Source organism: Pristiophorus japonicus, chromosome 16, assembly GCF_044704955.1.
Source record: "Pristiophorus japonicus isolate sPriJap1 chromosome 16, sPriJap1.hap1, whole genome shotgun sequence".
NCBI classification, from domain to species: domain Eukaryota; kingdom Metazoa; phylum Chordata; class Chondrichthyes; family Pristiophoridae; genus Pristiophorus; species Pristiophorus japonicus.
The window spans coordinates 91113470-91127444 of NC_091992.1; the positions used below are offsets into that span (position 1 = coordinate 91113470).

The 13975-nt window shown below is 47.6% G+C and overlaps 1 protein-coding gene across 2 annotated transcripts in view; it reads left to right on the forward strand.

Moving 5' to 3' along the window:
* The window catches only part of LOC139226653 (dynein axonemal heavy chain 9-like), a 285314-nt gene that overhangs the window by 174531 nt on the left and 96808 nt on the right, over positions 1-13975 (forward strand). For both annotated transcript variants that reach the window (XM_070857558.1, XM_070857559.1), the window contains exon 15: positions 10159-10286. In XM_070857558.1, the coding sequence (XP_070713659.1) occupies positions 10159-10286 (128 nt within the window). The remainder of the gene's footprint in view (positions 1-10158; positions 10287-13975) is intronic.

Genomic DNA, 13975 nt, shown 5'->3' on the forward strand with positions numbered 1-13975 from the left:
TGGTGGCAAGTAGCATGCTGCGGGATGGAGTCAAGAACACGCGAATCAAAGGCAGAGTCTCGATTGAGGAGATCTTCGAAGTGCTCCTTCCAGCGGGCCCTGACTGCCTCGGTGTCTTTGAGTGTTTCCCCGTTTCTTGGGCAGCAGTGGGGTGGGGCCTTGGGAGATTGGACCTTGGGAGTTTCCATTTGCCGATACCATTTATAACCACCATAACTTACCATCCTCTGACTGCCTATTTGGGGTATTTGGACCTTCTGTTCCTTCGTGTCATTCTCTAAGTCCTTGATTATTTGCTGATCTCTAGCCTGTGCCTTTAAAGTCATGTAACTGCTTACAGAGTTCCATTACAAATTTCCGTATCCTGTCTTTATATGGTCCTATGTCCTCACTTCCTGAAACCAAGACTTCTGGCAGTCTCATTAGTTTAAAGGGTGTCAATCCTGTCGTCCGACTAGGGGTTGCCTTGAGCTTCATCAGCACTCGGGGTATCCTGTATACCCACCCCTTTCCAGTCTCTTCGATTGCCTCGGCTTGGGCTGTTTTTTAAGGTCCTATTCATTCATTCCCCCAATCTGGAAGATTCCAGATGATATGGGATATTTTTGCCTGATCCCTTGTAAAGCGCAGGCCTGTTTGATTATCTTCGCTGTGAAGTGTGTACCTTGTTTTGAGTCCAGCTGTAGTAGCATTATTTCTTCTGCTAGGATAAAGGCCACGGTTTCTGCTGAACAATTATAACTAGGCAGTATGTCTTCCCCTTGTTGCTGGGTAACGGTCCAGTAAAATCTATATGCAAGTTTTCCTTTCAATCGGGGCTGATGTCCCATTCTGACCTTTACTTTCTCCCCTGGGTTGTATTTTGCGCACGTCACGCACCTTCTACAGTGGTCCTCTATATCTCTACCCATTCCCTTCCACCACCAGCTTATCGAGCTTATCATGTTGGTTCTACCTGTATGGACATAGCCATGGTATAAATGTAATAGACTCCCCTGGATGCATTCCAGGGCCACCACATTCCCATTATTTCTTCCATATCCCAATCGGTCCCTTGTTGGGCCCCTCTCTGCTTACGCCCCTCCTTTTCCTGTTGAGTGGCTTCTCCCTTAAACTTAAGCATGTTTACTTCCTCAGACCCGATTGTACATACTCCGACTTGGGCTTCCCCGGCCAGTGTACCTGTCTCCGCCACCCGCTTGGCTGCTTCGTCTGCCCATCGCATACTCCTGGGGTAGGAGGGAGGCATCCACTAATTTTTTAACAATCTCCTCATGTTTAATCGAGCCCTCCTCCTGAGGTCATGTATCCCTGTCTGCTCCAGGCTACCATATAGATGTTTATTCTTTTTCTGCTAGCCAGCCTCAGAGCCTCAGTAAGAGCCACTAATTCAGCCACTTGAGCTGATTGACTCCCTTTGAACCGTCCTTCCCTTTTGACCTGTCCACTGCTATCTACCATGGCCCATCCGCGATGTCACATATAGCGCCAAGACCCATGTACATATAGATCCATGTCTGCCTCCTCAAGCCTACCTACTTCCCTCGTCTTCTCCTGTCGGGCTACACTGCTGCTCCGTTCCCTGCATGATGATCTATCCTGCAGAGTTGTCTTTTATTGTGCCTCCCCGTTGGGGGGGTAAGAGCATTGCTTCCCACCTAGCCCTTCGCGCGTCGGATACCGTTTTTAGCCTTCCTGTGTGAAGCAATTCTACAAAAGTATGCTGGGTATGTGTCCCGACATTACTATGCCACTAGCCTATGCCTGTCCCCATGTAATTAGCTTTACTGTGGTGGGTATAGATGTGGAAGGGCCTATTCTGGTCGGGTAACCCCAGAGCTGGAGCACTTGTGAGAGCTTGTTTTAATCTTATAACCACAATTTCCTGATCTCGACATTTCTGCAGTAGTTGAATAGCCCTAGTACCTGCCTGACCCCTTTCACGGATCCTGGCCTGGGCATTGATTGAATTGCTTCCTTTCTGTCCTTAGGCATCTGTCTCTTCCCTTGTGATATTATACATCCTAGTTATGTTACTTCACTCCTTCCCACCTGCACCTTCCTAGGATTTATTTTTAATCCCGCACTCTGTAGAGCTCCTAGCACTGTAGTTAAAGCTAGTACGTGTTGTTATTCTGTGCTGGAGGCATTAAGAATATCATCCACATACTTCTTTGCCTGTTGGGGGCATTGCCTTCCTGCATCTCCTTCCTTATTGCAATGGATTACGCGGTGGTCCATCCAGCAGTGATCAGCTACTGTCATGGTGCGGGTGATGCGCACATTCTTGCGATCCCTGACCCGGACGATGACATTGTCGAGCAGGTCCCAGTGTTTGGAGCGAGGGTGTTGCCACGATGCCTTGTATTTGCCCCTCTGGCAGAACAAGGTGTTGGTGATGAAAACTTTGTTCCAGAAATTTTGTCAGGAGTAGGGTACCGCTGGAGTTGGATTTCCCTACCCCATCTCTGCCAATCACAGAGGGCTGTATCTTTGCCGACCCTGGCGTTGAAGTCATCAAGGAGGATCAGTTTGTCAGCCACGAGGGTCTACGGAGCGTCCTCCTCCGTTTTGGATGCCCCCAAAATTTCACCAACATCCTCCACCTGCTCCACGATGACATGCAGGCCGTGATCCTTAGCAACGGAGCCATTACAGACCCAATCCACATCCGGACCGGGGTCAAACAAGGCTGCGTCCTCGCCCCAACCGTCTTCTCAATCTTCCTCGCTGCCATGCTCCCCTTCACAGTCAACAAGCTCCCCACTGGAGTGGAACTAAACTGCAGAACCAGTGGAAACCTGTTCAAACTTCGCCATCTCCAGGCCAGGTCCAAGACTACCCCAACCTCTGTCGTCGAGCTATAGTACGCGGACGACGTCTGCGTCTGCACACATACCGAGGCTGAACTCCAGGACATAGTTGGCGTATTTACTGAGGCGTATGAAAGCATGGGCCTCACGCTAAACATCTGTAAGACAAAAGTCCTCCACCAGCCTGTCCTCGCCGCACATCACTGCCCCCCAGTCATCAAGATTCACGGCGTGGCCCTCGACAACGTGGACCATTTCCCATACCTCAGGAGCCTCTTATCAACAAAAGCAGACATTGATGACGAGATTCAACATCTCCTCCAGTGCAGCCTTCGGTCGCCTGAGGAAAAGAGTGTTCGAAGACCAGGCCCTCAAATCTGCCATCAAGCTCATGGTCTATAGGGCTGTAGTAATACCTGCCATCCTGTATGGCTCAAAGACATGGGCCATGTACAGTAGACACCTCAAGTCGCTGGAGAAATACCACCAGCGATGTCTCCACAAAATCCTACAAATCCTCTGGGAGGACAGATGCACCAACATTAGTGTACTCGTCCAGGCCAACATAGAAACTTAGAAAATAGGTACAGGAGTAGGCCATCCGGCCCTTCGAGTCTGCACCACCATTCAGAAAGATCATGGCTGAGCATTCCTTCAGTACCCCGTTCCTGCTTTCTCTCCATACCCCTTGATCCCTTTAGCCGCAAGGGCCAAATCTAACTCCCTCTTGAAAATATATCCAATGAACTGGCATCAACAACTCTCTGCGGTAGGGAATTCCACAGGTTAACAATTCTCTGAGTGAAGAAGTTTCTCCTCATCTCAGTCCTAAATGGCTTACCCCTTATCCTTAGACTATGTCCCCTTGTTCTGGACTTCCCCAACATCGGGAACATTCTTCCCGCATCTAACCTGTCCAGTCCCGTCAGAATTTTATGTGTTTCTATGAGATCCCCTTCTAAACTCCAGTGAATATAGGCCCAGTCGATCCAATTTCTCCTCATATATCAGTCCTGCCATCCCGGGAATCAGTCTGGTGAACCTTCACTGCACTCCCTCAATAGCAAGAATGTCCTTCCTCAGATTAGGAGACCAAATCTGAACACAATATTCCAGGTGAGGCCTCACCAAGGCCCTGTACAACTGCAGTAAGACTTCCCTGCTCCTATACTCAAAACCCTTTGCTATGAAGGCCAACATACCATTTGCCTTCTTCACCGCCTGCTGTACCTGCATGCCAACCTTCAATGACTGATGAACCATGATACCCAGGTCTCGCTGCACTTCCCCCTTTCCTAATCTGCTGCCATTCAGATAATATTCTGCCTTCGTGTTTTTGCCCCCAAAGTGGATAACCTCACATTTATTCATATTATACTGCATCTGCCATGTATTTGCCCACTCGCCTAACCTGTCCAAATCACCCTGCAGCCTCTTAGCGTCCTCCTCACAGCTCACACCGCCACCCAGTTTAGTGTCATCTGCAAACTTGGAGATATTACACTCAATTCCATCATCTAAATCATTAATATATATTGTAAAGAGCTGGGGTCCCAGCACTGAGCCCTGCGGCACTCTACTAATCACTGCCTGCCATTCTGAAAAGGACCCGTTAATCCCGACTCTCTGCTTCCTGTCTGCCAACCAGTTCTCTATCCACGTCAGTACATTACCCCCAATACCATGTGCTTTGATTTTGCACACCAATCTCTTGTGTGGGACCTTGTCAAAAGCCTTTTGAAAGTCCAAATACACCACATCCACTGGTTCTCCCTTGTCCACTCTACTAGTTACATCCTCAAAATATTCTGGAAGATTTGTCAGGCATGATTTCCACTTCATAAATTCATGCTAACTTGGACCAATCCTATCACTGCTTTCCAAATGCACTACTATTTCATCCTTAATGATTGATTCCAACATTTTCCCCACTACTGATGTCAGGCTAACCGGTCTATAATTACCCGTTTTCTCTCCTTTTTTAAAAAGTGGGGTTACATTAGCTACTCTCCAGTCCATAGGAACTGATCCAGAGTCGATAGACTGTTGGAAAATTATCACCAATGCATCCACTATTTCTCAGGCCACTTCCTTAAGTACTCTGGGATGTAGACTATCAGGCCCTGGGGATTTATCGGCCTTCAATCCCGTCAATTTCCCTAACACAATTTCCCGCCTAATAAGGATATCCTTCAGTTCCTCCTTCTCTCTAGACCTTCAGTCCCCTAGTACATCCGGAAGGTTATTTTTGTGTTCCTTTGTTGAAGCATTGAAGCACTGACCACACTTGATCAGCTCCGTTGGGCAGGCCAGATTGTCCGCATGCCAGACACGAGACTCTCAAAGCAAGCGCTCTACTTGGAATTCCTTCAGGGCAAACGAACCAAAGGTGGGCAGAGGAATCATTACAAGGATCCCCTCAAAGCTTCCCTGATAAGGTGCAATATCCCCTCAGACACGTGGGAGTCCCTAGCCAAAGACCGTCCTAAGTGGAGGAAGTGTATCCGGGAGGGCGCTGAGCACCTCGAGTCTCATCGCCGAGAGCATGCAGAAATCAAGTGCAGATAGCGGAAAGAGCGTGCAGCAAATCTGTCCCACCCTCCCTTATCCTCAACGACAATCTGTCCCAACTGTGACAGGGACTGTGGCTCTCGTATTGGATTGTTCAGCCACCTAAGGACTCATTATGCATAACTTAGCCATCGTGAGGCAACAGCAGCTGATAGTAGAAGACCCACCTGAGCTGCGAGTGGCTGATGATCAGGAGGAAGATGCAGATGACGAGGAGGAGGCGGAGGATGACGAGGACGCCATGCAACCCCCTGAACCTGGACGACGATGGCGGAGGAGAGCAGAGGAGAGCGAGCCTTGTGCCAGCAGTTCATCCGTGAACGCTTTGCTGCCTGAAGGCTCAGCGGCAACTATTCCACATGGACCATGTTTCCTGTTTGGACCTGTTCTGTAATGTTTGGTTGTGTTAATGGAACAAATAATGTAAATGATTCTTCTTTAGTTCAAAAAGTTGTGTTAATTATGGAACACATAATGGAAATGATGCAGTTATAATTTAAAATATATTTTATTCAAAAGTTTAACACTTGTTTGTGTTTAACTTAACTTTAATAAAAATATTCTTGTATCAAAGTTTTCAGTTAAGATCACTTACAAACTCTAAGATCACTTAAAAACTTTAAGATCACTTGCAAATTTTTAAACTTGTAAATTTATATAACTTACAATAAACTTTTAATTTAAGAACAGTTGCAACAGTAATAGCAATAATAATAACAACAACAGCAAAGAAAGGCTGCACCCATCTCTCCCCCACCGTATTCTAAGACCGCCCGCTGTGCTTGGTCTTGTTGACTCCACCCCTGTCCGCAGGCGGTGGCGCAGCGTTTCTTGGGTTAGTACCTAGCTTATTCTTTCGAGCATCTCGGGTAATGCGCACTTCTTAATGGGGGGGTGTGGGGTAATGTGAAAGGCCCGGCTTGGGTGTCTTCAGGGGTTGGTCTGGTGATTGGGGTGGGAGTGGCAGTTGATTCTGGGCGCGTGTTCCTTTATTGCAGCAGCTAACTCCAACATTTCCTCCCTCATGTTCGCCGACAGTGTCTCAATTACCTGCAACATTTCCTCCCTCATGTTCATCGACATTGTATCAGCTACCTGCGACATTCCCTCTCTCATGTGCCCGGACAGTGTTCCCATTTCTCGCGAGAGTGTTGTTACTTCTCCCAACAGTCCCAATACCTCATCACCCACCCCACTGATGGTGTCCAGGAGTGATCGTGTAAGGTCTCTGCTCTCCGCACTCATTGCCATCATCTGAACCACATCTGTTCGATCCTGCACCCCAGGCGAGCACTGTCGAGCTCTCCTTCCCCTCCTTACCCTGGTTGTCCCTCGCTGCATCCCACTGGAATCCCCAGCCTCGGACTGTGAGAAACCATGGAATGTCCCAACACTCGCACCGTTCAGGAAAGGGCCTGACACCTCAATGGGCGGCATCTGCACCTTCTTCAGTGTGAGTACAAGAATGGGGGCTTCATCCATCCCCTCCCCCTCACCCTCACCTCCATGCTCTTGGTCTGGAAGGTGGGATTGGAAGATGTTCTCTTCAGGCTCGTCCGTGTCTGAATCTTCTTCTGCATCAGCTTCAGCCTCGTCAGGGTTGGCCTCAAGTTCTGCAAAATATAACAGAACAGACAAATGGTTAGCTGCAGAGGAGGGGGCAGGGTGGGTGGCATGAGTAGGCTCACACAGCACAGGCAGCAGACCCATTTGAAGGACCACGATGAATGATAGCACATTGCATCAACCGAAACATAGTTGACAGAGACATCCCTATGAAGTCCCTTGCAGTCAGAATCAGGTGAATTCATAATGGGGAACAAGGAAATGGCAGACCAATTGAACAAATACATTGGTTCTGTCTTCACTAGGGAAGGCACGAATAACCTCCCCAAAATACTAGGGGACCGAGGGTCTAGCGAGAAGGAGGTACTGAGGGAAATCCTTATTAGTCAGGAAATGGTGCGAGGGAAACTGATGGCACTGAAGGCCGATAAATCCCCAGGGCCTGATAGTCTGCATCGCAGAGTACTTAAGGAAGTGGCCCTGGAAATAACAGATGCATTGGCAATCATTTTCCCAAATTCCAGGGACTCTGGATCAATACCTATGAATTGGAGGGTAGCTAATGTAACCCAATTTTTTTAAAAAGGAGGGAGAGAGAAAACAGGGAATTATAGACCAGTTAGCCTGACGTTGGTGGTGGGGAAAAAGCTGGAATCGATTATTAAAGATGTAATAGCAGCGCATTTGGAAAGCAGTCGGTACAAGTCAGCATGGATTTATGAAAGGGAAATCATGCTTGACAAATCTTCTGGAATTTTTTGAGGATGTAACTAATAGAGTGGACAAGGGAGAACCAGTGGATATGGTGTATTTGGATTTTCAAAAGGCTTTTGACAAGGTCCCACACAAGAGATTAGTGTGCAAAATTAAAGCACATGGTATTGGGGGTAATGTATTGATGCGGATAGAGAACTGGTTGGCAGATGGCAAGCAGTGACTAGTGGAGTGCCGCAAGGTTCAGAGGATACCAGCTATTTACAATATAGATTAATGATTTGGACAAAGGAATTGAGTGTAATATCTCCAAGTTTGCAGATGACACTAAGCTGGGTGGCAGTGTGAGCTGTGAGGAGGATGCCAAGAGGCTGCAGGGTGACTTGGATAGGTTAGGTGAATGGGCAAATGCATCGCAAATGCAGTATAATGTGGATAAGTGTGAGGTTATCCACTTTGGTGGCAAAAACACGAAGGCAGATTATTATCTGAATGGTGACAGATTAGTAAAAGGGGAGGTGCAACGAGACCTGGGTGTCGTGGTACATCAGTCACTGAAGGTAGGCATGCAGGTAAAGCAGGCAGTAAAGAAAGCAAATGGCATGCTGGCCTTCATAGCAAGAGGATTTGAGTCTTGGTGAGACCACACCTTGAGCATTGTGTGCAGTTTTGGTCTCCTAATCTGAGGAAGGATTGCGGGAGTGCAGTGAAGGTTCACCAGACTAATTCCCGGGATGGCAGGACTGACATATGAAGAAAGACTAGGCTTATACTCACTGGAATTTAGAAGAATGAGAGGGGATCTCATAGAAACATATAAAATTATGACGGGACTGGACAGGTTAGATGCAGGAAGAATGTTCCCAATGTTGGGAAAGTCCAGAACCAGGGGTCACAGTCTAAGGATAAGGGGTAAGCCATATAGGACCAAGATGAGGAGAAACTTTTTCACCCAGAGTGGTGAACCTGTGGAATTCTCTACCACAGAAAGTTGTTGAGTCCAGTCCTTTGGATATATTCAAGAGGGATTTAGATGTGGCCCTTACGGCGAAGGGGATCAGCGGGTATGGAGAGAAGGCGCGAGTGGGGTATTGAAGTTGCATGATCAGCCATGATCATATTGAATGGCGGTGCAGGCTCGAGGGGCCAAATGGCCTGTTCCTGCACCTATTTTCTATGTTTCTATATTTCTATGAACCGAAGCATGGCTAGCACACGCAATACTTAACATTTACCAAAGTCAGACTGTGGAATTTGCAGGACTTACTCTCTCCCTCGAGTGTGGGCCCAGCTTGTGCAGTGGTGGTTGCTTTTCTCCAGGCAGCGACCCTGTCTTCCAAGTGTGTCAGTGTGTCCTGTTCGAGTTCTTTCCCTTTTGTTGTGTGCCACCTTCCTTTGCAAAGATGAAAATATTCCTTTTTAGAGTGGGTGTCTTTCTGCTGGGTGGGACATATACAGGTGGTCACATTTACAATCGCAATTCGATTGAATAAATGAAAATATTACTTACACTAACTACTTGACCAAGGCCCTGCCACTTCTTTTTGCACTGGCCTCCAGACCTCGGGTGGTCACCATTGCACAGTAATCTTCTGCAAGTTGGTTCCAGCGTTTCTTCATTTCTTTTGGTGAAACTTTGATGTGACCTCTGCTGGTGTCTAGCTCGTGCCATCTGGCCTCAATTACAGTAACTAGTTTCTCCACTTCATCCTGTGAGAAATTCTTGGTCCTTGAGCCACGTTGCATCTTGTATTGCAGCTCAGATTTTTCCATTGAGAATTAAAGTTCTCTCACACAACTGGCTCTTTAAAAATGGCCGAATACAGATTGGGAGGTGTACTAGGCATGCGCGTCCATAGCAATCAGGTCAAAAAATTTCTTTTTTTTGCGCATGCGCAGAAGGTGGGGCGTCGTTTTTTCGGCGCAGACATTAGTTTCCATCCCCCTGAAGCTAAAGGACAGGCTGCGCAGTGACAATTTCAAAAAATTGAATGGGGAAACTTGCAAGTTATTTTTTGGTGTAATCGGGGCCAAAAAAGATTAGCGTAACTCTTGCAATACGCCCAAAAACGGCATTGGGGAAAATTGAGCTCAAGGATTTGTGATATTATAGGTGAAAGTACCATGAGCATTGAATTCTGGATGTGTTTGTGGTTTCACTGAGGAAGTAATGAATTAAACAGATCAATTTAGTTCTATAGAACTGAGTTTAGCAGTTCAGCAAGCGATTTGGCTAATGACAGTTTAAAGATTACATTGCCTGTCAAGGCTTTATATCCAATAATAAATAGAAGTTGATTATGCCTCAAAATCTGATAAAATATATTGCATCTTTACTTTTTTGTATATGATTTCATGTAACCAAAGCTCCAATATATTGTGTTTAATATTGTTTCAGCCATAAATGCTGACTCGTAATTTTTTGCACAAGAGAATTAGATCACATCAACAATGGATGGCATGCTCTGTATTCACAGCTGTTCTTCAACAACAGGTAAAAAGCTGGGATGCACGTTCGATAATGGAAACTTGCACAATGTCTCACTTGGACAAGGCCAGGAGGTGGTGGCTGAACAAGCTCTCGACCTGGCAGCCAAAGAAGGGCACTGGGTTATTCTACAGGTAAGTAACACACGTTGCTGCTGTTTGGATATATTGCCATGAAGGACTAATCCTTGAGCTTGGTCCTATGGACTGAGGTCTGTAAAAAAAACAACCATCGCAAATTATTGAGGGTGCAATCCTCTGGATTTTTCTTCCTATTAAATGGAGGAATAGAGTGTTGGGAGAAATGTACTGTGGCACTTAAAAATGGACAGCATCCATTTGATTTGAACTGTCACGAGTGTTAGTCAGAACTGATGCTCTGTGAATCCAGGCGAGTGTCGAAACCTAAAGCTTCCAGTGCTTGCCCCTTCTTTCATTATTGCTTATGTTCCCAGCCTAATTCATGACATTGATGGATTTGACCCCGTCCTCTACAGCTAACACAAACAGATCTGTACAATTTGCTGGAGGAAAGTGCAGCTTTATGTGAGCATGGCATAGGGATTTGGAGAGCTTGAAATATGCGCTGGTGAAATTTTGAGAGATTACAGAAAATCACGGGATGCGGTGGAACGCTGATATTACTCTCCAGTTACTTAAATGGCGAGTAATATCATGCGGGATGTAAAATCATCGTTTCACTTGACCATTGGCGGATTCGATTAAAATCTGAATTTTACCTTGTGATTCAAAATGGTATATCCGCATTCCGGTGGCCCGGCAAGCTGTATCCTACCACGCACCAAGCCCTTTGCATGTGTGCTGTCTTACAGCTCAGTCCTCTCTCTTTTTGGTTGCACCACGTACAGTAACCTTAGTAACCAGCCCCCCCCAGAGTTAAATACATTCTGTGGGCGAAATTCCCCTGCTGTGTGTCTGTCGTCAGCGCCTCCGGGGGGCGCTAACAGGGCGCAACAGTGTTTTCATCCATTAGGAGAGGGGGCGGCTACCAGCTACTGCAAAATTGCGCGGGAGTTAGCGGAGTGGTGAAATCGGTAATGCCACGCCTCCGCTGGTGGCGCCCCAGGCCGTTGCACCTCCGGCGATGACGTCATCGGCGTGCGCGGCATCCCCTTTTCACACCGCAGCAGGAATTGGGCACGCCCCGTGAGGCTGCTATGGATGATGTCAGTGACTGCCTTGCAGGTTGCAAACCGGGCCACACTTCGCTCGCGAGGCACAACTTAAAGGGGAGGTGGTCGCAGCCATTTTTTTTTTGCCGACTTCCCAGTCGGGCCTTTCCTCTGCCGATTTCACGGGGTCCGGGCCATAACCGTACAGCCCGGCACTCAGTTTCGGTGCTGGGCTGCAGCCACAGTTCTCCGCATCTCCAGTGGCCTAGTGAAGGCCCATCAAGAGCCATGCACAGCTCGCAGCATCCCTCCACTTTAACGTAAGGGGAGGGCCCCTGGATCACATCAGTGCTACGTGGAGAGGGCGCATAGCACTCTGACGTTTGCCCGGGTAGCACCCCCGAACCTGCCCCGAGAGGAAGTGGAGCGCGCGATAATGTGCTCCACTTTCTGTCAGGGGCAGTAAAGCCCAATTTCGCTTCCGGGGCGGGACCTCTGCACCGGGCGCAGAATGTCCGGCCTCGGAAAAGCTGTCGCCTCCAGCCGGGCGATACCCAATTTTGGCCCCTCTGTTTTTTTGAAGTTAAGCCGAATTAATTTGAAATCTAGTAAAGTTGAGCAGATTATGATTCATTTGTTTTATGCTTTCCTGCAATTAAAGCCTTACACTCAGCAGTGGAAATTGCCCTGTTTGTTGACGCCCATTAGCGCCTCCAGGGGACACGGGGCGCAGAACTGTTTTCACCCGGGCATTACCGGCTCCTGTGAAATTGTGCGGGAGTTAGCAGAGATGTGGCGCAAACGCGATGACATCACCACCATGCGCGGCGACCCCTTAGTGCCAGCGCCGACCCCTTTCCACCCCGTGGTTGTCATTGGTCAGCGCCCTGTGGGACTGGCATGAGCAAGGTCAGCGGCAGACTCGTGGGTCGCAAACCGCTCCATCATTCGTTCACGGTGCGGAGGTTAAAGGGGAAGTGGAGAGCACGCTGCGCTGCCACCTTGCCGGTTTGGCCGACTCGCCTCTGTTGTCTGGTCTGGACGCCATTGCGTACCCCTGCACTCTGTTTTGGGTGCCGGGCCACGGCGTCGGCACCATGCCGCCCTGGTGGTTCAGTGGAGGCCATCAGAGGCCCAGCAGATTGCGTAGCACCCCTCCCCTTTAACCGAAGCGGAGAGGCATTGAAATGCATCAGCGCTACACAGTGCAGCCGCGCAGCGTTAATGAACACATCCAAGTAGCGCCCAGGAACCCACCCCAACAGGAAGTGGAACGCACGAGATTGCACTCCACTTCCTGTGAGAGACGATAACCACAAATTGGCGGCTGGGCCGGGATGTCCGCGCCGGGCGCAGGAAGTCCCGCCCTGAGCCGCTTATCGTTCCCAATCGGGTGGTGGGGAATTTCGCCCCCTATGTTTCATACATTGGAAGGCTACAATAAAGGTTACGAAGGAACAATTATTGAGGTTCAAGACCATACAGAAAATGTGTGGCTCCTGTAAGCCATTATTCCGGATTAGAGGTTAATGCTGCATTTTTGCTCCATTCTATGAATGAAAAATACATAAAAAGCTTTGTCAGAAATGTAATTGCTTCATACGAACAAAAGCAAATTGCATACGTGGACCTTGATTGCTTTGAATTTTTGCATTCAGTGCACGAGCCAGCAGAAGAATTACAAGCACAGTGCCTGGCCCAATTCTCCTTGATTGTAATGTGTGCAGTTTTGTGAGTTATAAGACTCCAGATGCATCTAGTTCACCTGTAAATGAAGAAATGTACATTTTAATAGTGTAGCACAGCACCTTCATTACACTAGCGTTAAAAGTATTAGATGACGTAATGCTTAATGTCAGCATTGTCACTGTTGTCCATCCTATCTGTTGTCCGTTCTGGATGAACTTGCCTCGGCTCATTTTAAAGGCCCCAATGTTGGTTCATATCCGCCTTCCATACACTTCTGGCTACACAGTCGCGCCAAGCTTTTCTCTACATCTGGTCGTTCCTTCACTGCTCAGGATCTCTGTTACTTGATCTCTTTGCCTGGCTGTTGAATGCAGTCTTCTAATCGGTTTTCTTCAAGTATTTGAATCATTTCCAGACTTTCTGCGGGTTCCCTTTTTCATTGAGAATGGCTTGAACCATCATGGCATCTCTCCTATTGTGTAGGGATTTTTGGGGGGAGTGGGAGGGAGTGTAGGGCAGAATTGACATTGGTTCTCATTATTTCTGATCTCGTTCTGGTCACAAAGTCTCTTCCACAATTAAGGCCACCCTGCCGATCAGTGAAATGGGCCTCCCTTGTACTTATTCTGCTCAGCTCTGCCGCTGAATTTCACGCCTGGTGACTTACAGGAGTCAAATCTCTGATTTCCTACTGTTTAGGTACTTAATTACAATGAATCTACCTGTTTCATGATTTTAACTCTACAATAATCGCTGCAGAGTGGAACTTGCCACACCCTCGAATGAATAAGAACTGAATATACTCAACGCTGCATAAACTCTCTAAACTCTCTAAACTGACTGCTGACAGTAATAAAATCAGAACTTAAATCTTCAGTCTCAACACCAACAACAAATTGTATTTATATAGCACCTTTAATGTAGAGAAACGTCCTAAGGTGCTTCACAGGAGTATTATGAGATAAAAAATTTGACACCGAACCGCATAAGGAGAAATTAGCA